The sequence below is a fragment of the Hylobates moloch genome, unplaced genomic scaffold (genome assembly GCF_009828535.3).
Source record: "Hylobates moloch isolate HMO894 unplaced genomic scaffold, HMol_V3 SCAFFOLD_5, whole genome shotgun sequence".
Taxonomy (NCBI): domain Eukaryota; kingdom Metazoa; phylum Chordata; class Mammalia; order Primates; family Hylobatidae; genus Hylobates; species Hylobates moloch.
The window spans coordinates 148849783-148874545 of record NW_026652280.1 but is presented as its reverse complement, the minus strand read 5'-3'; the positions used below and the strand labels follow the sequence as shown (position 1 = coordinate 148874545).

Below are 24763 nucleotides of genomic sequence, written 5' to 3'. Positions count from 1 at the left end.
GTAAAATGGCCTCCAGCTGTATGCATGTAGCTGCAAAGGACATGTTCTTTGTTCTTTTTATGGCTGCGTAGTATTCCATGGTGTATATGTACCATATTTTCTTTATCCAATCCACTGTTGATGGGCATGTAGGTTTATTCCATGTCTTTGCTATTGTAAACAGTGCTGCAATGAAAGTATGAATGCATGTGTCTTTACGGTACAACAATTTATATTCCTTTGGGTAGGTGCCCAATAATGGGATTGCTGGGTCAAATGGTAGTTTAAGTTCTTTGACAAATCTCCAAACTGCTTTCCACAGTAACTGAACTAATTTACATTCCTACCAACAGTGTAAAGGTGTTCCCTTTTCTCTGCCGCCTTGCCAACATCTGTTATTTTTTGACTTTTTAAGTCATTCTGACTGGTGTGAGATGGTATCTCACTGTGGTTTTGATTTGCATTTCTCTAGTAATTAGTGATGTTGAGCACCTTTTCATGTTTTTTGGCCGTTGGTATGTCTTCTTTTGAGAAGTGTCTGTTTATATCCTTTGCCCAGTTTTTAATGGGGTTATTTGGTTTTTGCTTGTTGAGTTGTTTATGTTCCTTATAGATTCTAGATATTAGACCTTTATCAGATGCACAGTTTGTAAATATTTTCTCCCACTCTGTAGGTTCGTCCATTTACTCTGTTGATAGTTTCTTTTCCTGTGCAAAAGCTCTTTATTTTAATTAGGTACCACCAGTCAACTTTTATTTTTGTTGTAATTGCTTTTGAGGACTTAGCCATGAATTATTTGCCACGGCCAGCATCCAGAATGGTATTTCCTAAGTTTTCTTCTAGAATTTTAATTGGAGATCTTACATTTAAATCTGTAATCCATCTTGAGTTAATTTTTATATATGCCTTTTTATGATCTAATGATAATTAACACTCTCACAGTAATAATAAAACTAGTATTTGGCATCATTAAATTAATGCCAAGTCAGTTAATGCTAAACCAGTGCAATCAACGTAATTAGAAAACATGATAGGCTGATTCAGGAGATTATATAATGAAGCAAAGGAGAACAAAGCTGGGAATTACAGCTGGGCGCCAGCCAAACAAAAATATTCACCCCTTTTAAGTATTGTTTCCCCTCTAAGTATTGTTACAGATGAAAAAACTAAGGCCAAGAGAGATTAATTTTTCCAAGATCAAAAAATGAATAGTGACATTCTCAGGCTATTTCCAGGTTTACTGAAGGCCTGGTGATACAGGAAGAAGTAAAACATGTAAACATGAACCTCAGGCACAGCGAAGAATTGTCTTATGTAATAATAGGTAGAACTTCAGGTGACAAAGCAGTTGTTCTACAGACTATTCTGAATTCCTCTGCCCTGTCTGATTTCTTACTCTCTGCAGGTTGTGCCAACTGCTAAACTTCACAATCACCACAGTGAGAAACAACGGAAGTAGAGAGGCAATGCAGCCACTCATGTTCTCATCACATATATGCTTTGTATTACTTCTTTGCTGGTTTGATAGTAATCTGAGCAAAAGCAACTTAAGTAAAGTCATCATTTTTGCCCATCTCTGAAGCAAGGCTAAACTTTGTGGTCTGGCCTAACTCACTAACAGAACTACGATTTAAACTAAAGTAGTCTGATTCTGAGGCTTATATTCTGAAACACTATTAACTGCCTCCCATCTAAGTTGTCATATTCTTATGTTTACACAATCCTTGAAAGCACCTGAATTTTAAACTAGTTTATAATTTATTTTAAAGCAACCATTAAACAAAGTTATTTAACAAAGCCATTACAGGAAACCAAGTTATTGTACATTATGACATAAATATTAGATATAAGACACCAATAGGTTCACCTTATTAGGAATACCAAAGTGAAAATAAAAATAGTTTGCTGAGTTATCCTCAAATTGAAATAAATATCTCTAAACAAAGCTTATTACAGGAAAAAGCTCTGAAGATAGGCTACTGTAATTTTGGTAAAGTTATTAGATTATTTATTAGTAAATCAAATAAAAATTATCAAGCAAACATCAACTTCATAAAGCATATTGGCATTTACCTTTATTTTCAATGAATTGCTTTATCCTTTTTCTTTATTATTACATTTATTTACACTGATGAATTTGGCAACATAGTATAATATAATCTCAATACCCAATTCTGGTATTAGGTCTGCCACTATGCAGTTGTTAACTGTAAACATCACATTACCTCTCAATAATACATTTTTCTCATGTATAAAATAAAGAATTTATCTGCACTATTAGTTTTGAGGTCTTTAAAGATTACTTTTATTCCAAATTTTTTAAATATGAAAAGCTTTTGAAGATTAAAAAATGTTTTAAAGGTACAAAGATTCGAAAGGAAGAAAACTCATTGTTTGAAGATTTTATGGCTATCAAAAATAAAAATTTATAGTCAATTATTAGAATTAATAGGAGTTTAGCAAGTTGCTAGAACAATATATAAAAATCAACGGCATACACAGCAACAGAAGTTAGAAAATATATTTTCAGAAAGGTACCATTTACAATAATAACAAAAAATAAGATAACTTTAAAAAGCTACGAAAGATGTTTATGGAGAAAAATTAAAAAATTATAAAACTTGAATGCTATTAAACCCATAATTAAATAGATAAACCTTATTCATAAATTGAAAGACTTAATGCCAAAAAGAAGCCCCTTCTCTCTAAATTAATCTATAAACTCACTGCAATGCCAATGAGAATCCTAAAAGGAATTAAGAACTTGACAAACCAATTCCAAAATTAATATGGAAGAACAAGACCTAAGAATAGGCAAGACCATTCTAAAAAACAATAAAGCCAAGGAAATCAAGTTAACAGATATAAAGATAGTGACAGTAGTAAAGACATTGTGGTATTGGTGAAGGAATAAGCATCTTTCTCTTCAGTATCAAAATCTTCCTATCTATTTACAAATCAATAAAGAAATTACCCCTATGCTTCATAAACCCCATTCATGGTCTTGTTAGACTTGCAAATTGGTCCTACGTATGATCTAAACATAAGAGCATCAAGGTAGTGGCCAAACTTCTCCTTTTACCTTGTCACTGTTCTCCTCAGAACACATTTCAACTTGCTAACTATTCTAAATGTTTCTCTATTCAAGATATTATACACTTCTCCACAAGGAACATCATGTAGAGTGGCAGATCAGCTGCCAATATGTGAATAAAATGACAGATTGTTCAGAATACATAAGTATCCTTATTCAAACACTATTATTTATATTTTTAAGAAGTATTTTAGAAAAAACTGTTGAGAAGTGACAGGAGACAAGAGAAGAACATTCGAAGGCATGAGTTAAAATTAGCTTCACAATAACTATGATTGTACATTGCAAATTATTTACAAAACTTATTGCAGGACTGAAAAATCCTTTTGTTCATAAAAAATGAGACAAAATCACCAAATATGATTATCAATATATTAAAATAACAAAATAGTAATATAATAAATGTAAAATATATTTAGAAATTTTAATAAATTAATTGTAATGGTGTAAAAATAAAATCAGTGGCCTCCCTAGTCAGAGCAATCTATGAAGTTCTACACACAGGGAAACAAAGGGACAAAAGACATTTAGATAAAAAAGAACACAAGATATTCTAGGTTTTCTAGGTTCCACAGCATTTACTTATATCACAGCTATCTTCTCCCCAAGACTTACAACAGTTAATATTCATGTAACATTTACAATTAGAAAATTATTTTAATATACATTATCTCATTATATTCTGACACTATACAGATTGGTATAATTATGTGTACTCAACACTGAAATCTCTTATTAAATTCTAGGTGTGCTAAATCACCAAAAATAGCAATGAAAGTAACCATGTAGTAGTTGTCACGACAAATCAACAAATGAAAATACTGAGCTGGAATTAATAAAGTAGTAGTTAAGGCCTGAAGGCTGGGTGAAAATTTTGGATTTGTTAGAAAGGCAACAGAGTTACTGCAGGTTCTTAATTGTGGAAGTGAAAAGATGAAAGCAGTGTCTGAGAAATAATTCTAACAGTTATGTGTAGGATGAGTTGGAGGGGGAAAGGGACTAGAAGCAGGGAATAAACAGCTACAAAGGGGTTGAAGTACAGAAGCATGTACCATAGCTACAATGTATATTGAAGTACATGAATAATGAAGAAGCATGAAGTACATGAAGCACGAAATAATGAAGACTTAGACAAAAGTAAAAATAAAAATATGAAAAAAGTAAGAAAATGATAAAATCAGGGAGGCATTTCTTATATTTATTTAATATTAACTATTTTCACACACCCCCTAGTCACCACATTCAACATATATACATTTTAGAATTTCATAAGGTATTTAATGATGAGTATGCATAATTATACTAATATCTATATAGATTGTCATAAGAATAAAATGAGAAAATGTGTATATATATACATTTTAGAATAAGATATTTAATGAGGGTGCATAATTGTACTAATATCTATAGATTGTCATAAAAAATCAGACAATTATATTAAAAGAATTCATTCATTATAAATGTTACATAAATATTAATTGTTTTAATTTCTTGGGGAGAAGACAGCTGTGCTAAAACAGTAATGCTCTGGCCATAAAGTCAGAAGACCTGAATTCAAATTGTGGTCCTATTTTTATTAATATTTAATTGACCTTAAGCAAGTCATTTAACCACGCTGAGCAACCATTTTTAGTATGTAAAATGGGAAAAAACAATCTCTCATAAAGGTCTCAAGGAATAAATAAAATAATTCATTATAAAATTCCTAACACAGTCTCTGAATTGCGGTGGATAGTGAATGTGTGTTACAGGAGATGGAGGGGAATCCATATTGGCGGCTATTATTGAACAGAAAGCCACAAGTATTTTTAAAGAAGCATTTTAAGGAATTACCATACAGTAAGATTGCTAAACAGCTTATTAACACTCCACTTCAAACAATGTCCTCTTACGTATAAGGCCAAATTCACAGCAGCATAAACAGCAATAGGCAAAAGCTATATGATCAACATGATTTAAAAAACAACAATAACAACAATTAGTGACTTTTTCTACTTACAGAAACATTACCAGAATTTACATAACTGACCAAATAGCTCCTACTTCTAATTCTAATATTTATTAATTGGGAAAGAAGTTAAAAGGGCCAAAAGACAAATGCATCCTGAAGGAACTTAAATGGTAATACATAAGGTCAAGGGTGACTTGTTTTGGGCAAGACTCTCATGGATTTCTGATAGAAAAAAATCAATTGAAGTGCCCTGGTAAGACTGCCTCAGCCATAGATCCCTCAAGAATAAGTTAGAAGATAGTTCATAAAAATCAACTATAGCCGGGCGCAATGGCTCATGCCTGTAATCCCAATAGTTTGAGAGGCCAAGGTGGGTGGATCACTTGAGGCCAGGAGTGTGAGACCAGCCTGGCCCACGTGGTGAAACCCTGTCTCTATTAAAAATACAAAAACACACCTGAAATCCCAGCTACTCAGGAGGCTGAGGCACAAGAATCCTTTGAACATGGGAGGCGGAGGTTGCAGTGAGCCAAGGTTGCTCCACTGCACTCCAGCTTGGGGTACAGAGCAAGGCTCTGTCTCAGAGATAAAAAACAAGAAAAAAAATAAAATCTACTATAGCTCGGCACAGTGGCTCAGTGCCTGTAATCCCAGCACTTTGGGAGGCCAAGGTGGGAGGATCACTTGAGCTCAGGAGTTCGAGAACAGCCTGGGCAACATTGTGAGATATCAACTCTACAAAAAATTAAAAAATTAGCCAGGCATGGTGGTGCGCACCTGTAGTTCCAGCTACTTGGGAGGCTGAGGAGGGAAGATCACTTGAGCCCAGGAGGTTGAGACTGCAGTGAGCCGTTTTGCGTCACTGTACCCCACCCAGGGCAATGGAGTGAGACACTCAAAAAAAAAAAAAAAAAAAAAAAAAACCTTACTAAAAACAACCAGACTATACAGCACTGTTAGCTCAGTGGGGGTCGACAAACAAGATTAAGAGAATATAAGTAAATGGTATTCATAAAAGTTTCCTTTCTCATCTAAACTAATGAGGTTCTACTTAGCTATGGGTCTTTAGCACACTATTCATTCACTCATTCACTCTGCAACAACATACCAAAGAATGCACTGTGAGAAATACATTGTATGACATCCAGCCTTGAAGATATAAGATCAACACATGTAACAAAGTGCCAAAAGAGAGGCACAAATACAGTATTTATGCAAGAAAGACCAAGAAAGCTTTAGGGAATTCATGGATTGAATCTGGACATCAGAAAACTAGAGGGGAAGGAGAAAGGAAAGAACTGTAGGTGAGCGACCAGTGCAAGGTAATGAAGGACAATACAGTGACTAGGAAGAAAATGGCTGGAGCATAAGAGATTGAAACTGAAAGATCAGAATGTCAAGATTTGGAATCAGACTGCAAAAAGTCTTCAGTACCAGGATAAGGATTTGAACTTTATCCTAAATACTCTAAAAAGCTTTGAGTAAGGGGAAATAAAGAATAAAAGCTTTAAATTAGGAAGATTAATCTCACATAAGACTGAAATACAGAATAAGAAAAAAAAATAGTGTTAGATAGACTCAGAAAAGCTATTGGATTTTATAGAAACAATGCATCAGACAGGGATCACTACATAAACTCACATCCACCCAACCTGTAGTAGAGCTAAATTGTATTTTTAAAAACATTACATAGACATTTTACTCTGTGAACTAAATCTTTTTGCACTCAGCCAAAAGAGAGTGACAGACAGATCATGTCTCTCAATCTAATACTAAATCCATTTATTCCCTAGAGTAAACAGGAGATGGGAGCTATGATTCTACATTCCCTCAGTCAGCCTCAATTCCCATGTGCTTCGCACAGCATACGGAACACAATTCTAGTGTTAAAGATATGTATATTTTTTCATAAACATGGCTCTAATCATAAGTAAACCACTTTATCCAGTGTGCAAACGAAGAAAATAGTAATAGCACTGGAGGAAAAACTAGCTGTGGTAGACTTGATGAAAGACAATACTAAACTGTAATTTATGTGCTATTTGGGAAACTTTCAGGAGTGATTGTGACTCAATGTTTGCTTCACATACTAACCTTAGAACCTAACTCCTACTTAATGCCTTTTCTTCATCTTAATCATACTAAACATACTGAAGGTAGCTAAACAGGGATTTAGTCCAAAACAATTATTTGAGGGCAGAAAATTCCCTAAAAATAATGAAACATTTTAGGAAGCTAAAACCAGGCAAATAAAAACAGAATCTCCATAAGGTTAGAGATTTGTGTGGGCACAAAGTACAAAAACCTCACCTGCATGGAACTTAGATAAGAAACTGGTCATACTCGAGCTAGAGAGCACTTATGAGGGTCTTATGAGTGTATCTTTGCATTTTTTCCCAGAATCATTAATAACCCTTTTCCCTGAGTCAATATTTTTCAATATTATAAAATTCTGGCAACCTATTTATTAAAATGTCTTTAATATCATACTAACACTTTCTAATGTTGGGGGAAGTCAGGAACCCCGAACGGAGGGACCAGCTGAAGCCATGGCAGAAGGACATAAATTGTGAAGATTTCATAGACATTTATCACTTCCCCAATCATTACTCTTATAATTTCCTATGCTTGTCTTTACTTTAATCTCTTAATCCCATCATCTTTGTAAACTGAGGATGTATGTCGCCTCAGGATCCTGTGATGATTGTGTTATCTGCACAAATTGTTTGTAGAGCATGTGTGAACAATATGAAATCTGGGCATCCAAAAGGAATACAATGGCTGCAATTTTCAGGGAACAAGGGAGATAACCTTGTTATCTCCTGACTAGGGCCTGACTGCCTGAGGGGCCGGACAGAACAGAGTCATATTTCTCTTCCTACAGAAGTGAATAGGAGAAATATCGCTGAATTCTTTTTCTCAGCAAGGAACAGCCCTGAGAAAGAGAATGCATTCCTAGGGGGAGGTCTCTAAAATGGCCGCTCTGGGAATGTCTGTCTTACACAGTTGAAGATAAGGGATGAAATAAACCCAAGTCTCCTGTAGCACTCCCAGGCCTATTAGGATTAGGAAATTCCTGCCTAGTAAATTTAGGCAGACTGGTTGTCTGCTCTCAAACCCTGTCTCCTGATGTTATCAATGATAATGCATGCCCAGTGGGACATGAAACTTCATCAGCAATTCTAATTTTGCCCTGGTCCTGTGATCTCACTCTGCCCCCATTTGCCATGTGATATTTTATTGCCTTTGAAGCATGTGATCTCTGTGACCCACACCCTATTTGTACACCCCTCCCCTTTTGAAATCCGTAATAAAAACTTGCTGGTTTTGCGGCTCAGGGGGCATCACAGAACCTGCCAACATGTGATGTCTCCCCCGGACACCCAGCTTTAAAGTTTCTCTCTTTTGTACTCTTTCCCTTTATTTCTCAGACCGGCCGACACTTAGGAAAAATAGAAAAGAACCTACGCTGAAATATCAGGGGCTGGTTCCCCTGATATTCTAACACTAGACTAACACAATTTAGGGGATACAAATATTTTTACTTTTAAAATACAAACTGTGTTTGCTTTGCACAACTGATAAAATATTTCCAAATCATACATTTATTTATTTACCCAATACTAGCTGAGCAGAATCTTTTCTATTGATTTCTATTTATTAAATAACAAATGGCTTAAATCACCAACTGTTTAAATCCTTAATTACCCCACAACAAAGACTTCATAAACAGTTACAGATAAGCAATCATTTGAAACAGAAATAAGCTTTTAAATAACATTCTTCAGAAACCTAAGGACAAACCTACTAAACATAATATACAAAATACATCCCATTGCTATTGTCTATTCCTAAAAACTCCTTCCAACTCTAACTTAAATCATTTAAATATATCTTAATGATTGACTCATAGAACAAAGATTAATTTACCAAAGAAAAACTATTGCCAAGCCATGCATAGTGATTCTCTAGAAGAGTATATCCAGTACAGATGCAAGAGCCGTTAAAGCCCAAAAGCTAACTACATAGGCCTATTTGAGAAAAACCAATTGACAAATGACAAGAATTATATCTATACACTTGATATAACAAATCAACCTCCTTCTCAGACTTAATGTAATTTTAAAATAGTAATATTATCTAGTTGCCATGATTTCCAGATGAAATATGGCAATCACAGTTTTGTCAGTTACTCAGACTGGAATGATCTATTCACAAACACTGTAATATAACTTTGTTTCCTGAGTCATTCACTGCTTCCTTTCTGTTCCTGCAGCACTTTATGCATATCTCTTATTTGTTTTTACTGGAAGTACTTGAATCCTGAAAGAAGGTACTATTATTACCATGTAACAAATGAGAAACAAGCTTAGTATGGTAAAGTGACATAAAGAAAAATCATCATTAAAGCCAGATTTCAAAGTCATATCTAACTACAAGGCTCTTTCCACACTGACTTACTGGTACTAAATAAATCAAACCTAAATAACTGAATTGACTACAGTTTCTTGCTATAGCTGCTTTGGTAGTAGGAAAAATGAATCTATCATGGACAAAACAATGTAGAAGACATGCTCTGAGTGAAGGTGTGGGGATACTGCCTATTACCTGAACTCACTCCCTACAAGTAGGAAAATTCCCACTTTATGAGTCTTCATATAAAGCAAAGCCCACCTTCCTATATAGAGGCTAACAATGCCATATACTAGCCCTTCCAGTCACCCTGCAGCACAGACATGGGTGCTGAACCTAGACTTTACCAATATAACATTCCCACCAAGACCTCTATAAGAGAGACAGTAAGAAGTTGGAACAGCAAAGTTCAAATTTTGGCAGCAGGAGGCAATAGCAACATTAAGTTTCAAAAGGAAACAAACAGTAGCAGCTATGCAGTGGCTGAGTCTAGGCTTCAGCAATTTGCAGCTCCATTATTGTCACCAGACTGTTTTAGGTCATTTTTTTGCTATGTGTCTTTAATATCTAGGCTTCCTTGTTTCTGGCTATTAAAGGATACAACCTTCTCACTAATTTGGCAAGGTAATCAATATGCTTTCAATAAATCCCTTTTCTGCTTGAATCAATCAAAATTGCACTCCATTATCTGCAATTAAAAACCCTGACTGAGCCATTTATTAATTAAATACATTACACTAAATAATTATATTTTATCCAATCTTTTTACCTTAGCATTTGTTCTTTTATATAATTTGTCATTATGGTCTTAAGTAACAATCTAATTTATACATGGTAGTATATGCTCTAATGACAACAACAAAAAATCTTCAAATGAGATTTTTTTTTTACCTTTTTCAAAAGTAACACAAAATACAAATATAATAACAATTATCTAAGGGTTATTTTCACTGAAGTTCAAAGTTAAGCTTTATTCAGGCTTCTTACCTGTCAGGAATACCTAGCCTCTTGACACTTCTATAAACGGAAAGGGTATTTGCAACATGTCGATAATTAAACCAGAATCGGGATGTACACACCTAAAGTATTAAAACAAAAACACAATTTTTATGCATCAAGGCTAACTAACCATGGAGCTGCAGAGTATTTTTCTTTAAGTAGGATACAGAGATCTCTAAGAAACAGTATGCCATAATTCAGGCTTTAAAACAGCAAACACAAAAAATTGTCAGTAAAGGCCAGGCACAGTGGCTCACACCTGTAATACCAACACTTTGGGAAGCCAAGGCGGTAGGATCACTTGGGTCCAGGAGTTCGCAACCAGCCTGGCCAACATGGCAAAACCCCACCTCTACTAAAAATACAAAAATTACCCAGGTGTGGTGGCGTGCACCTGTAGTTCCAGCTACTTGGGAAGCTGAGGCATAAGAATTGCTTAAACCTGGGAGGTGGAGGTTGCAGTGAGTGGAGATGGCACCACTGCACTCCAGCTTTGGTGACAGAGCAAGACTCTGTCTCAAAAAAAAAAAAAAAAAAAAAAAAAAGAATTGTCAGTAAAACTAATCTCTCCAAAGAGAAGTCTTTCATAACCAGTATTAGATTTTAAAAGACCATTCAGCTTAAGAGAAAGCATATCTTTGGGAAATTTAATCAAATATTGAGCCAACTTAGTTATCACAATTTCTGTGACTCAGTAACATTCCTATTTCTAAAAAACTAAATTCTTTAGAATCAAAGACAATGCCCATAATTTCTTCACAGAATAGAGAAGAAAATTAGCTACATAGGGTTATACAATATTTGTTTCATTCCACATTGCTTCCTTTATTGTGAGAAATGTAGGACACAGGATAAAACATAACATATAAAACAGTTGTAAATGTACATAAGAGAGTGCATTACAAAGAAGCCATTGAACTCAAGAGAAAATTAGAAACAATCCAACCAAGTTTTATAGTTTAAAAAAATTCCTAAGAATTATATTAAAGGTGCTAGGAAAATCTAATTCCATGCCTCAGAAGTTACTGTTGTTGAGAACCCATTCTAAGGTAGGTAAATATAGATTGGGGTCACTTGGTAATATATCTACCAAGCACAATTCTGGCTTCTATCACATGCCTGTGCCTTTAGTAGGTATAATGACAATTTTGAGAACAGCATAAGTGTTCTTGCCCCTGACAAACAGAAAGGAACTACATGGTTTTTTTAAATTAAGTTTTCAACCTAGAATCCAATCAGGAAAAGACTAAATTTTTGACTGTATAAAAATGTAAAATTCCATATATCAAAAATATCATAAAATTCTGGCTGGACACAGTAGCTTACACCTATAATCCTAGCAGTTTGGGAGGCCAAGGTGGAAGGATCACTTGATGTTAGGAGTTAAAGAACGGCCTAGGCAACACAACGAGACCCCCATCTCTACAAAAAAAAATGTAAAATTTAGCAAGGAGTGGTAGTTTGTGGTTGTGGTTCTAGCTACTTGGGAAGCTGACGTGGGAGGATCACTCGAGCCCAGGAGTTCAAGGCTACAGTGAGCTATGATCACACCACTGCACTCCAGCCTGGGAGACAGTGCAAGACCTCATCTCCAAAAACTCCCTTTTTAATTTTAAATAATAAAGTATAACTTATTAAAGTTTCACTATACTAATATGTAAAATACTGGACAAAAAAAGAAAACTGCAGTTGTAATACAATGCTCATTAATGTTTCTTTTTCATCTTTTATTTTTTACTGAATCCCAGGTTACTCAAATTGAAGAGAGGTTTGGTTAGAGGTTTCCCAGAGCAAGGAAGGCTTTCATGTGTGTGTCAGTATAAGCTAACAGTATTTTAGTTCCAAAAGATAAGCCCTTTGGCAATTGGTGGTCTGCATATAAGCAGTTACTGCCTCTTGAACATGGAGGGGCTCCTAGTTTCCTGTAGAAAAAGTTTATCCTGTCAAATTGGTAGATGATGGCCTGGCTCCCAATAGTTCTCCTTACTTTCAAGTAGGCAATGAAATCCTCTCTCCTTATCTTTAGCAGTCTTTTCTCAGTCACTTCAGAAAAATTTCTTGTGAAGGGTAGCGTATATAAGAGATTTTTTTCTTGAAGAACAAGAAAATGAGCCATGAACCCATGTTACACTGTCCTATTTAATCACAATGCTATTATATTTAAAACAAACAAGTATAGAACCTATAATCACCCTATTATAGGAACCTATAGATAATTCATTATCTGTATTTTTATCAAATGTGTTTGTCAAATGATTCTCAATAAATTTACAAAGCCTCAAACATTCATTTGGCGTCAGTAAGTTAATTATAGTCTTGCATGTTTATTCTGCACTTTTAGTTGAATTCCTCTATCCATCTCCTTTACATTCCCACTATATTCTTACCATTTATAATTTCCAGTTGTCTTCCTTTTCCAACATGCATTACTGGCTTTGAGATGCTGTACATTCTCTGCTCCCTTTTTCACAAAATCAGCTTCCTTTCCTGCCTCTTTGAACCTATTCTCTATTTCCCCATTGTTTCTTCCAGTCCAACCCTTGTACATGTTTTTTCATTAAGTCAAACATTATGTTTTCTAATCATATAAATGCCATTAAGTGAAACTCCAGTAATGAAACTATTATCCAAATATTTTCCAAGCATAGGAAAAACAAATTTGATTATGTGAATTCTGTTTGAGGAATTAAAACTACAAATTTATGAATCCAGAAAAATTAAAGATGGTAATTCACACTAAGGTTGGGCAAAAGGCTGAAGAAAAAAAAAAGGCCAATAAGCAGGCCCTACTAAAAATCAAAACAAGGCAAATTAAAACAAAATTTAATGTGTTGACCAGCAGTCAAAAAGTTAAGGTAAAAATTAAGAATACATAGCTGACTTGGATTTAGAAAAGGAGCCACAGTCTTTCTGGAGGCAATTATGCTCCATGACTTCACATTCTTACACTTAGGAATTTATCCTAAAGAGAAAATCAGTCAGGTCACAGAGTTATGTGTATAAGAATGTTCAACACAGAACTGTTTACAATAACGAAAAATTTAGATTCTAAATGCCCATAAACTGGAGGTTACAGTACATTCATAAAACGGAAGAAAATACAGCTTTTGGAAAAGATTATGTATCTCCATACCTACTGGCAGGGAAAGATCCCTAAGATATGCTAAAGGGTTGCAAAACAGCAGGCATAATATGATCCCAATTATATAAAATCATATATCTATATAACTTTATGCTTAAATATGAAGAGGGAAAGGGCTTGAACAATGCTCATCAAAATATTAACTCCGGGATGTGGGACTTGAAGCCATTTTCCCTGTCTTCTTTAATTGAGGTGAAATTCACATAACAAAATTAGTCTGCCTTCTTTAAACTTTTCTGTATAACTTGAACTTCTACAGTGGTCATTTATTATTTTATAAGCAGAAAAAAAACAACCGAAAAAATTTTTAAAAGGAGAGAGTATCTATAAACTAATACTATAAATAAGAGATGCAATTAGTAGTTTCCAGCATTAAAATATTTCTACCTTTTATAAAATGCTTCCTTTAACTATAGCATTCCCAATTTATTCTTACATTTATTTTCAGATCACCACTTGACAGATATTCTGAGGACAAAGAATATTACTAGAGTATTATAGTTGATGTGGTCAATTTAAAATATAGCCAAATCAAAATAAAGAATTTCTGATATAAAATGTAAAAAAATAAATTGTATTTTCAAAAGTTTGATTCACACAAATTTCTCAGATACATACCTAATGTGAACAGCAAGGTATACTTTTACAGCATACTTACCAGAACAGCCCAGTTGTTTGTATGGCCACTTCTAAAGAATTGTTCTGCTTGATCCTAAATAAAGCAAAACAAATAGAAGAAAAAGCCACAATTTCTCAGAATAAAGACTGATAATGGACAGTTAAGACTCATGTAGTTTTTACAGTTGTAATAACAATCATCTTAGGTAAGTTTATGAAGATTCCAGTATTTGTCATTATGGACTACATAAAGAATCAAAAGAGCTTATTGCTTAAGATACTATAAGGACAAAAGTCCTGAACTGGAAATCTGGAGAACTGGGTTTCAGTCTTGGCTTAGACATCAATTAAACAGAGTAACCTTGATTAAGATACTTAACCTCCCTGGAGACTCAGTTTCCTCATGTGCAAAATGAAAGCAATGCCAATCCTACATCACAGTGCTCTTTTAGAGAACTGTAAGATATATGTGCAAGAGCTTCTGCTTTAAAATATTATTTAGCATTACTCAAATGAAAGCCTACTATATAACTCATATCTTTCTATTTCCCATACCCTGAGAATTATTAAGAAAGTAGAATGTATGTTCAATTAAGAACATACAATTTGCTTGTTCAACATTTAACAAGGCTATTATTTAAAACTGCAACCTCGCCCCACCATTTTTCTTATATGATTTATTTTTTTCTACTGTGTTTATCATCTTCTTACATTACATATATAATTAACTTATTTATTATGTGTATTAATCGTCTGTCTTTCCCAAAACAATGTAAGCTTCAGTAGGGCAGGGGCTTTCATCAGTTATATTCGGTGATGTATTCCAAGTAAGTTTGGCATATAGTGGGTTTTTAATAAATATTTTTTGAATTAATGAATCCATGGTCCAAATGCCTTTACTGTCGGTGAACAAATCAAGAGTCTCCTATGGAAAACTGAAACCGCATGGTTGATAGTTTCAGAATATGGTGAGAAGCTATTACATAAAGGTTGTACTATAAAGTTGTAACTTTCAAAATCTCCTTTTAGGTTGTACTCTGATAATTCCTCTATTAAAGTGATCACTCTCTGCAGTGAGAAGGCAAGGTAAGAATGCATATGCCAGGAATTTAACCAAAGATTAATATTTCACTTTTAGCAATGCCATACAGATAATTTTTATCCTTATGAATTGCATGTGAGATATAATCTCCCGACATCCTCAACAAAAACAAAATTATCACTGTTTGAACTTCTCACAGACATCTTTTTAATCCTTTAATCATTTAATAGTCATCTCAGTTGATTCTCTAAAATCTCTGCAATTATGTTAACCAATTCTTTAATATTGATCACAATATTAAAAATTAAAGGCCGGGCGCGGTGGCTCACGCCTGTAATCCCAGCACTTTGGGAGGCCGAGGCAGGCAGATCACGAGGTCAGGAGATCGAGACCATCCTGGCTAACATGGTGAAACCGTGTCTCTACTAAAAATACAAAAAAAATTAGCCGGGCGTAGTGGCGTGCGCCTGTAGTCCCAGCTACTCAGGAGGCTGAGGCAGGAGAATGGCGTGAACCCAGGAGGCGGAGCTTGCAGTGAGCCGAGATTGTGCCACAGCACTCCAGCCTGGGCGACAGAGCCAGACTCCATCTAAAAAAAAAAAAAAAAAAAAAAAAAAATTAAAGATCAGACAAATGTGCTACAACACCCATAAAGATTGCTGAGGTTTCTTTCTTTTTTTTTTTTTTTCTGGGAGATATAATTGAAAGAGAGGGGTCTGATTGCTTTTAAACATTTTATCTCAAACACAGACAGGTCTTCTTCATATGCTTCTAATTTTCCATTCAGTCTTGTAATTGTGAATGACTTATTTCATGCCTTCATTCTACACATAAGTTAATATGCTTCCTGTTAAAAATTTCATTCAGTATCCATTCTTACTATGTTCTAGGTACTTTATTTGAACTCACCAATATAGCTGATTGAGCACATCCTCTAGCATTCTGCCAGGGACTATTTCACCAACCTATTAAAGTACATCTAAATTATATTTGCCATCTCAAGACACTAAAATTTTCTAACACCATCCAGACACCTAATGAACATGATTTTGATTATATATTAAAATAATAGTGGATATAAGCCACACTGACCTCAGATCAGCTCCCAAACATTAATTACTAAACCTGCCAGAATGTCTAGGTTCAAATCTGGGCTCTATTACTTACTAGGTGTATAAACAGGAAAGTTCCTTAACTTTTCTGTGCCTCCAAATCTCCATCTATAAAACAGTAATAATATTATCTGACTCAGAGAATGTAGGAATAGTGACTGGTACATACCAATAGCCTGAAAAACATTAACAGCTTTAATTTTGAGCTAACAAGAAAATTTCAGGGGAATAAATTTAAACTTCCACTTGTACACACATCTGTACCTGTGTGCACAAGTACGCACACACAAGTGTAAAGACCCAAGTATTATATATGCTGCCTACAAGAAACTCACTTCACCTATAAACACGCATAGACAAAGTGAATGAATGAAAAACGACATTCCACACAAATGGAAAACAAAAGGGAGCAGGAGTAACTGTACTTAGATCAAAAAAAGACTTTAAGTCAAAAACTATAAAAAAGAGACAAAGGTCACTATACAATGATAAAGAAATCAATTCAGCAAGAGAGCATACAATTATAAGTATGTATGCACCCAACACTGGAGCACCCAGATGTATAAATCAAATGTTATTAGATCTAAAGGGAAAGAAGAGATCACAATATAATACTAGGTGGGGACTTCAACACTCCACTCTCCATTGGACAGATCATCTGGACAGAAAATCAACAAGGAAACATTGAATTTATTTTATTTTTGAGATGCAGTCTCATTCTGTCACCTAGGCTGGAGTGCAGTAGCACGATCTTGCCTCACTGCAACCTCTGCCTCCTAGATTCAAGCGATTCTCCTGCCTCAGCCTCCCAAGGAACTAGGACTACAGGTGTGCATCACCACACCTAGCTAATTTTTGTATTTTTGGTAGAGACGGGGTTTCACCATGTTGGTCAGGCTAGTCTCGAACTCCTGACCTCAAGTGATCCGCCCACCTCAGCCTCCCAAAGTGCTGGGATTACAGGCAAACAGAACTAACAGACATTTACAGAACATTTCTTCCAACAATGGCAGATTACACATTCTTCTCGTCAGCACGTGGAACATTCTCCAGGACAGACTGACCACGTGGTAGGCGCAAAACAAGGCTCAGTGAATTTTTAAAAATCAAAATTATACCAAAAATCTCTTCTGACTACAATAGAAAAGAACTAGCAATCAATTAACATGACAAATTTTGGAAAATGTTCAAATATATGGAAATTAAACAACATGCTCCTGAACAACCAATGGGTCAAGGAAGAAATTAATAAGAAAATTAAAAATTTCCTTTAATACATGAAAATAGAAACACAACATAACAAAACCTATGAGATACAGTAAAACAGTACTAAAAGGTAGGTTTATTGCAATAATCGCCTACATCAAAAAGTACAAAGATTTAACCTAATAACACATCTCAAGGTACTAGAGAAGAACAGACCAAACACAAAATAAGAAAAGAAATAATATAGATCAGAGCAGAAATAAACAAAAGAGAGTTAAAAAATACAAAAAAAGTCAATGAAGCAAAAAGCTGGCTTTTTAAAAAAATAAACAATATCAACAAACCTTCAGCCAAACTAAGGAAAAAAGAGAGAAGACCCAAATAAATATATTCAGAAACAAAAAAGGAGATATTACAAATGGATACCACTGAAGTACAAAGAATCACTAGAGACTATTATAAACAACTATACACAAATACACTGGAAAACCTAGAAGAAATGGATAAATTCCTGAACACATACAAGCTACCACGACTGAACCAGGAAGATAGAGAAACCTGAATGGACTGAGGCTGAGTAACGCGCTTGAAGCAGTAATAAAAGTCCCTCAATGAAGAAAAGCCCAGAACGGGATGGCTTCACTGCTGAATTCTACCAAACTTTTAAAGAACTAACACCAATTCTTCTCAAACTATCCCAAAAAAATTGAAGAAGAAGGAATTCTTCCCAATTTGTTTTATGAGGCCAGAATTACCCTGATAACAAAACCAGAAAACAAGCATACAACAAAAAAAAAAAGGAAACTAAGGCCAATACCCATGATGAACATAGATGCAAAAATCTTCAACAAAATACTAGCAAACTGAATCCAACAGCACAACAAAAAGATAATATACCACAATCGAGTAGTGTTAATTGCAAATCAATAAGCATGATGTATCACATCAACAAAATGAAAGACAAAAAACATATGACTGTCTCAGTAGACACAGAAAGAGCATTTGATAAAATTCAACATCCCCTCACGATAAAAACTCTCAACAAATTGGGTATAGAAGGAACACACCTGAACACAAAAAGGCCATCTACGAAAATCCACATCCAACATCATATTGAACAGGGAAAAGCTGAAATCTTTCCCTTTAAGAACTAGAACAAGACAAGGATACCCACTCTCACCACTCTTATTCAAGATACTGCTGAAGTTCTAGCCAGAGCAATTAAGCAAGAGAAGGAAATAAAAGGCATCCCAATTGAAAAGGAGGAAGTCAAACTGTCCTTGTTCAAAAACAACATGATCTTATATTTAGAAAAACCTAAACGCTCCACAAAAAAACTCTTAGAACTGATAAGACTAATTCAGTAAAGTTGCAAGATTCAAAAATCAACAGACAAAAATCAACGGCATTTCTATATACCAATAATGAACTAGTTGAAGAAAAATCAGGAATGCAATCCCATTTACAATAACTACAGAAAAATTTAGGAATAAATTTAACCAAGAAGTGAAAAATCTCTACAATGAAAATTACAAAACATTGATAAGAGAAAATTAAGAGAACATAAAAGATGAAAATGCTTCCATGCATTGAATTGGAAGAATAAATACTGTATTGTTAAAATGACCACATCACCTAAAGTGATCTACAGTTCATTGCAATCTCTACCAAAATACCAATGATATTCTTCACAGAAGTAGAAAAGCAATCCTGAAATATTTGCAAACTATTCATCCAATAAGGGATTAACATCCAAAATATACAAGGAACTCAAACTTATGTTAACAGCAAAAAAACACAAATAATCCAATTAAAAATGAGCAAAGGATTTGAATAGATATTTCTCAGAAGACATACAAATGGCCCACAAGTATATGAAAAAATGTTCAATATCACTAATCACCAAGGAAATGCTAACCAAAACCACAATGAGATATCATCTTAGTGCCTATTATCAAAAAGACAAAAAATAACAAATGCTAGTTAAGATGTAGACAAAAGGGAATTGGGAATTCTTATACACTGCTGGTGGGAATGTAAATTAGTACAGCCACTATGGTGAACAGTATGGAAGCTCCTCAAAACACTCAAAATAGAACTACCATATGATCCAGCAATTCCACTACTGGGCATATATTCAAAGGAAAGGAAACCAGTAGGCCAAAGAGATATCTACACTCCATATTTATTGCAGCACTATTCACAATAGCCAAGATATAGCATCAACCTCAGTGTCTATCAGTAGATGAATGGACAAAGCAAATGTGTGTGTGTGCGTGTGCACGTGCACACGTGTATATATCAAATGGAGTATTATTCATCCATAAAAAGAATAAAATCCTATCATAAACAGCTACATGGATGAGCCTGGAGGAAATTACATTGAGTGAAAAAAGTCAGGCACAGAAATTTAAATTTTTTAATTTCAATATCACCCAGATATGGACATTTTTAAAAACTTGATCTCATGGAAAGAGAGTAGAATAGAGGCTGGAAAGAATAGGAAGGTGACAGGGGGAGTACAGAGAGACATTCGTTAACAGATACAAAATTACAGATAACAGGAATAAGTTCTAGCCTTCTGTAGCACTTCAGAGTAACTACAGTAAACAATAATTTATTATATTTTCTCAAGTAGCTAGAACTCCTTTCTAACATTTTGAATATTATCAACACAAAGAAATGATAAACTTTTGAGGTGACAGATATGCTAATTACTGATTTGATCATTTCATATTGAATATGTCTCAAAATATCACACTATATACTCCATAAATATGTACAATTATTGTGCCAATTAAAACATATATATTACAAAAAGAGAGGCATCGCTTAAAGAGAATACAACATTGGTCAGAAAGTAAAGTATCTATTTCTGGAGATTTGTGAAATACCATTAACAGATTTTAGAGTGTACATGTAACCCTCAAGAATATCAATTTTCATTAGAATATGATTTGCTATAGTAATACAAGTCAAATCTTATGTTAACTACCAATAGAGATGGAAAAAAACTGTGATCTCTGAAATTACTATGGCTAGGATAAAATACACTTAATTTAGCAAGGCAATAACATAGTATTTCATATTAAATGAAACTATAATGGGTTGTCTATTGTTAAGCATTGTTTCTGATAAATTATTGACATAATATAGAAGAATAACCTGAACAAAAAGTGTGTGTGTGGCATGTGTGTGTGGGTGTGTGTGTGTGGGGGTGTGTGTGTGTGTGTATTTTTCCCTCTCCAAACTCAACAGCCGCCTGATCTTAAAGAAAGCAATGCACTACAGTGGTTAAGCATTGATTTGGGAATTCAAAGACCTAAGCTAAAATGCAGGTCCTATCTCGCAACTGGCTGTGAAATTGCGGTAAGTCATTTAGCTCTTTAGACTTGACTATCCTCATGTCTCTAATGTGCCTTCCACCTCCAAAGTTCTTACTTCTTTCAGACCTTAGTGAAAAAATTTAGATGGCAAAACTTTTTTGTGGTTGTCTAGACAATACAGTCATTATAAAGTCATTCATTCTACATACAGTAAATGGAGCACCTATTATGTGCCAGATACCATTAATATATAGTGATACAAAAATCACTGAAAAGCATGCTGCTTTCTCTCAAGAATCCAGAGTTCAATAAAGAGGAGCATGCAAACACATTACACTACAATGTAACATTCATTAATTCATCACACTCATTGGGCAACATGCCAGTCACTGCCCTGAGTGCTCCAAATACAATGCTGGGCAAAAATAGCTACAGTACTGCCTTCAAATAGGTTACTATCTAATTGGATAGATATACATTTAACAGATAAGGAAAGACACACAATATAATAAGAGTATAACAGAGGGACCTGACCTGGTCAGGAAAGTTTTCCTAAAGAAGTGACTGTTGGGTTAAAATCCAAAAGATGAAGAAAAGAGGAAATACAATTCCAGACAGAGCGGAGACAGCTCTAATGTGAGAAAAAGCTTAAAGGTTTTGAGAAACTGAAAGAAAGTTAGCCTAACTAGAAGTTTGAAAGAGAAAGAAAAAATTTGAAGTGTAGTCAGGGCCCAAAAACTACGCAGGGATTTTGTTTGTGGGTCGTGGTGAAGAGTTTAGAGCAACATTAAGGTGGTCTTTTGAGCAACATTAAGGTGCCTAGGTGACATGATTGGAACTGTATTTTTAAAAGTTACTCTGGCTTCAGTTTGGAGAACAGATTGAAAGGAAAAAACAATGACTCAAGGCAAAACATTTAGGAAACTGTTGCTCCTATCTCTAAGTGAGATATGATGGAATAACAGTACAAAGTATACACGGGTTATAGTAAATGAGTGCTGTATCAAGTGTATGAATTACAAGAGTAAAGGCAAAGGTAAGAGATAGGGAAAGGTTCTACAGAAGTTATGCCTTTACTGCATTCTAGCACATGAACAGAGGAAACACGATGTATAAAATATTGTAATGTGAAAAAGTACAGCAATTATTTAACTACAAAAAACAGTAATAGTATCCAAGATGAAATGGTCAAAATTAGAATAAAGGAGGGAAACAGAACTATTTACTCATATTTATGTTCTCTAAAAATTATGCTATATAAACATCAAATATATAAATTAACAGTAATTCATAAATATATATGAAGTTCATGCTCAATATCTTTTTTTAACTGATAGGGTGTGTATTCAAAAAGTTTGGAGTCCACTGGTCTAAGCTCAAGGTGCACCGGTGGTGTGGAGAAGAGGTTCCAACATGGAACACCGGAAAAGTAGGCAAGCACCAGGTCATAACGTTTAGACTTTATTCTGTACGCAATGGAGAAATATTTAAAAGATTTCATCAGAAGAATAACCTGATCAGCCATACATTTCGTGGAGACGAATTCAGCACCAAAGTGAGGGAGTATGGAGGCCTATGGAAAACAACATAAAGTAATCGCAAGAGTCTAGACAAGAAGTGATCACAGCCTGAATTAAGTCAGTGGAACTGGAAAGGTGAGGGCAATTTTAAGAATTGAGATCACAGAATTTAGTGATAATTAGAATATGGGAAAAAGAGATTAAGACTCTCAGGTTTCTAGCTTAGGAGCAGCACATCTGGTTGAGAAATGGAGGAGAAAAGGGGTGCTTAGTTTTTCGGTGTCTTTTTAAGAGGAGGTAAGATAAGCAGAAGATAAAACTGTGGACACAGATTTTCAAATGTCTCCTGACTATCCCGGCTTCTTAATCAGCTGGATATGCAGGCCTGAAAAAGATACCAGACATCTAGATTGAAGACCAGGACTGAGGAATCGTCAGAGTATGGTGGATAGTAAAAGCATTATAGAGCACCAGAACATCCTGTGTCCACGTTTAAAAATGGGAAGCTGGAGGAGCCCAGGATAAAACTAAGCACCCCTTTCATCCTCCATTTCTTAACCCAGACGTGTTGCCCCTAAGCCAGAAACTTGAGTTTTAATAAACATATATTTATCCCATGTTCTAATTATCACTAAATTCTATGATCTGGATTCTTTAAATTGCTCTCACCTCTCCAGTTCCGTCTGACTCCTATCAGAACAGAGGGCTGCAGCTGAGTAGTAGGAAAGCAGTTGCCGCACACTGACATTTCACCAGCCTCTTGCTCGTATTTCACCTGCTAAGAACTGCACACATGTAGGAGCAAAGGATCAGGTCCTCCTCTGTCTCAGAGGGTTTATTTTAATTCATCGTTTTAAAACGCTGAAACAGACCAACACTGTCCTAACGCGTGCCCAGTGACACCCTCCTCAAACCCAGCCTGGATCAGGGGCTGATTGATTCCAGGAGGCTTCCCTCAGCTGCTGTGAATCGGACATCTGCTGGAGGGCTCACAGCCACGACACAGCCGGCCTCCCGGGGCTCTGTGGTCAAATGAGCCTGACTCCTACCTCGATATGACTAGCGGCCACGCTGCCGAAGGACAAGAGCAACACAGCTGCCAAGGCAGTCGCAGCCCGGCTGAGGCTGTCGGTGACGGCCATGTTTGCCGGCTTCAGACTTCCCGCACCTGAAAGGGCGGAGGCAGTGCCGTAAAGTAGCGCCGCGGGTTTTTGCGACGCCATCCGCGCCCCTTCGAGGTGGCCGTCTGGTCCGGCTTTAGAGCTCCGCGCTTTTGTGGAGTTCGAGAGTCCGGGGCAGCTGGGACAAGGTAGACACAGGATATCGACCTTTTTATTTTTAACTGCATTTTCAGTTTGGAGGTTGTAAAATAGGTATAACATTTAAGAAAAAAATTTGAAAGGTGAGCGGAGGAAAAACCCGTGACTCTTTAAACTTTAAAAAGTTATTTCTCTGTTCCCTTATTTTTTCATTTATTTTTTTATTTTTTTTTTTTTTGCGGAGTGCTGCCAATTCTTTGAAAATATGAAGCTGGATGTGGTGGGAAGAACAAGCGTTTTGGCACAAAAATGATTAATTGGATAAACTATAAATGGAAAATGTGGGTGGGCGCTGCAATTTAGAGGCTTGGGGTCTACTACATGGTGAAAGGATTAACATGGGAAGCTAGTTAAGTTTTTGTTTCTTGAGTATCTTCTGTAATTATGGAACTAAAGCCTATCTGGAAGAGACACAGCTCGTGTATATATATGGTCCACCATTCTCTTTATTATGTGCGTTCAGTTTTAATTTATGCATTTCATCTAGTATGACATAAACGTTTCCACGCTGCTTCCTCACAATTTAAACATTTAATGGTGAGATAAAATTCCATCCATTATTGATGCCTCAGCCAAAGTAATTGTCCCTCTACTGCACAATGCAGTTTTTAAGTTTTACTATGAAAATAATATTGTAAAGAGTATCTTTTGTGTGTCTCACTTTTTAAATCTGTTGAATTATTTTGTTTGTATAATTTTCCTGAAATAGGAATTTGGGGTCAAAATATTCAAAAACATTTTAATAACTATAAATGATGTTGCTTTCCAAAATGAACAAGCTTACAGCGCTATCAGAATACACAACACCAAACCATACCATTTTTTTTCCTTTAAATTCTTTGGTATGAAATGTTACCCCTAGGTAACTATACTTATCATTCTTTGGTTACTATCAAGAGCTGATGTCTTTCTTGTGTTTCTAAACTATCTCTGTGTCCTCTGATGTAAATTCTTTGTTTATATATTTATGTTTTGCATATGAGTTTGAATAATATATTTATAAATAAGTAACATTAGCCTTTGCCATATTTTATGCTATTG

The 24763-nt window shown here is 35.1% G+C and overlaps 1 protein-coding gene across 9 annotated transcripts in view; it reads right to left on the bottom strand.

Moving 5' to 3' along the window:
- PIGK (phosphatidylinositol glycan anchor biosynthesis class K) overlaps nt 1-23573 on the bottom strand; it is a 183585-nt gene extending 160012 nt beyond the window's left edge. For 8 of the 9 annotated variants that reach the window (XR_009213708.1, XR_009213710.1, XR_009213709.1 and 5 more), the window contains exons 1-3: nt 23453-23556; nt 14238-14291; nt 10426-10517 (exon numbers count right to left, since the gene is read on the bottom strand). Coding sequence is in view for 1 of the 9 variants with exons in the window: in XM_032155550.2 (XP_032011441.1) it covers nt 10426-10517; nt 14238-14291; nt 23453-23545 (239 nt within the window). In the remaining 8 variants the exon portion in view is untranslated. Of the gene's footprint in view, nt 1-10425; nt 10518-14237; nt 14292-23452 lie in introns of all 9 variants that reach the window. The other variant, XM_032155550.2, reaches the window with a different exon arrangement.
- Between the last annotated feature and the right edge of the window lie 1190 nt (nt 23574-24763).